The sequence below is a fragment of the Charadrius vociferus genome, unplaced genomic scaffold (assembly GCF_000708025.1).
Source record: "Charadrius vociferus isolate BGI_N301 unplaced genomic scaffold, ASM70802v2 scaffold202, whole genome shotgun sequence".
Taxonomy (NCBI): domain Eukaryota; kingdom Metazoa; phylum Chordata; class Aves; order Charadriiformes; family Charadriidae; genus Charadrius; species Charadrius vociferus.
Genome location: NW_009647242.1, coordinates 986,681 through 988,772, shown reverse-complemented (window position 1 = coordinate 988,772; position 2,092 = coordinate 986,681). Strand labels below are relative to the sequence as shown.

Here is a 2,092-nt window from a genome sequence, read left to right as displayed (position 1 = left end):
CCAGCCTGGCTGAGGCTGTGTACAGCATCTACCGGGAGCATGCTGCCCTTGCTGGCCGCACCGTCACCAGCCCACCCTGCAGCCCACCGGAGAGCTGGGGCCGGCGCAGCACGGCCAGCTCCATTGTCGGCTCTTCGCTCAGTGCTTTCACCCTCCTGCCCTTGGCACCGAGCAGTGGAGGGGGAGGCTGGCGGAGGCCCCCTGGTGAGCGGGGAGCCCGGGAGATCCCACGGGGGGAGTTTGAACTCAGCCTGACCGACCTCAGCAGCAGCCGCATCGAGGGAGCCTATGGGACAAGGAGGCACAAGCTGGTTCTCAGGCGGCAGAGCACCAGCTGCTTGCCTGATGCCAGGCGTCCCCTTTTCCCTGAGCCACCTCGGTCCCCGGCTGTCAGTGGGGGCCCAGACTCCAGCCTCTTGGTAAAGGCATCTTCTAGCTACTCCAAATCTCTGGACCTCGGGGGGTCACCTCCCTCTACCCCTCCTGCCATCACCAAGATGGACTCCCAGAGTTCCCAGTCTGAGCCTTCCAGCAGCAATAAGGGCTACAGCCACCTGGAGGAGGCAGGCACCTCCTTGGAGTCAGTTGCCAACACCCCAGCCAGTAAAATCCAGGACTGTGAGGAGGAACCAGCTGAGAAGATGGACCCTCTCAAGGCTACCAGCAGTGAACAAACAGGGGAGCAATCCCAGCAAACTCAAAGACAGTACACAAATAAAGAGAAACTTTTTATGATTTCTAGGTCGCACGCTGCATTAGGGCTGGAGGATGGGGAACTGGAGAGTACTGGCATCTAAACAAAACCGAGAAGGCACGAGGACACCTTGCAACCCTCCACACCTTCCCCCCTTCTCCATCTCCTTGTGGACTTAGGAAACCGATCAATATCCAAAGAGCTGCAGTATGTTACCCTTGAAAATTGAATTCAGTAAATCCTGTAGATGACTTCAGGAAGAAAAAGAAAATCCTTTCTGTTCGATCGTGATTGTATGTTCCATGCAAGCCAAATTGTATTAAATATCCACAGTCCCGTAAGTTCTTTGGATCAGATTAATGCAATTTCGGACAGTATAACTGTGCACTTTACTGTTTTGATTTCCAAGTGCCCCTTCTTCTCCTCCGATTTCTTTCTTGCTGATTTGCCACTAACTGCTTGAAAACTGCAGGCACCTTTTTAAGCTCAAGAGCAACGTGGTCTTCAGATCAAGAAAGCTGAGCTCGCTCTTTGTTTTGGTTCAATCACTAAAAAGTTTGCAAGGCCTTAAGGATGACGTACCTTGACAAAGAATGAGTTTGTTTAAATTCTGGGAAAAATGACAATTTAGAAGAGACTGGAGCGGAACAGAGCTCTGATGTTTTAGTTAAAACCATTACATTCCTGAATCCAAAATACCTACTACTACGTGATACTTTATTAAGTATTATTACACATGTATTGACTAATAGCATTATAAGATATTTTTTTTTTAATAAAACATTTACAAACAAAACTGCCACACAAAACAGTCCTTTATTTTGGTAAGTAATTACAGATATTGGAAGCCTTTTGTTTTTATACTGTGAAAGATTATAGAGATGCTATGAGGCCAAAGGTTTGCTTATGCTTTTAAGTGGGTAATTAATCATTTAGGAGTAATTTCAAAATAAATACTGGTTCAGTTTCTGAGAAACCACACTTTAATTTAGTGAGCAGATTCTGTCTCCTTTTCTAACAGTGCTCCGTGACAGCTGAAGAAATGTGAGATTTTGACATGCTAAGGAAAAAAGTGTTTTAAAGGTTTGACCTTCTATTAAAATTAGATTTTTCATGTGTAACACATTAATCTCGAACTGCAGCATATTCTTTCTGGATTTTTCACTTCCCTTATAACTGTTGCATTAAGCCTTTCTGCTGTTATGGTTCCTATTCGTGAATGCATGTGCATAAGCTTAATTTTAAAGCATAATGATAGCCCTGTCAGTCTCGTAGCAGTCGGCCCTGTTGAAGGCAGCGGAGGTTTCTCACTGACTTCAGCATGGTGAGGATTTCTTTCTGCGTGAGAAAAGCATCAGGTTTCCTGAAGGCTGGAGAACGCCTTGTCTGTAGGCAGAT

At 46.4% G+C, this 2,092-nt stretch overlaps 1 protein-coding gene across 1 annotated transcript in view; it reads left to right on the top strand.

Annotated features, from left to right (window-relative positions):
- TMEM200C (transmembrane protein 200C) overlaps window positions 1-1,490 on the top strand; it is a 2,665-nt gene extending 1,175 nt beyond the window's left edge. The window contains exon 2 of the mRNA XM_009879976.1: window positions 1-1,490. This exon is cut by the window's left edge and continues 44 nt beyond it. Coding sequence (XP_009878278.1) covers window positions 1-797 — 797 coding nt within the window. The 3' untranslated portion in view covers window positions 798-1,490.
- Window positions 1,491-2,092: the final 602 nt, after the last annotated feature.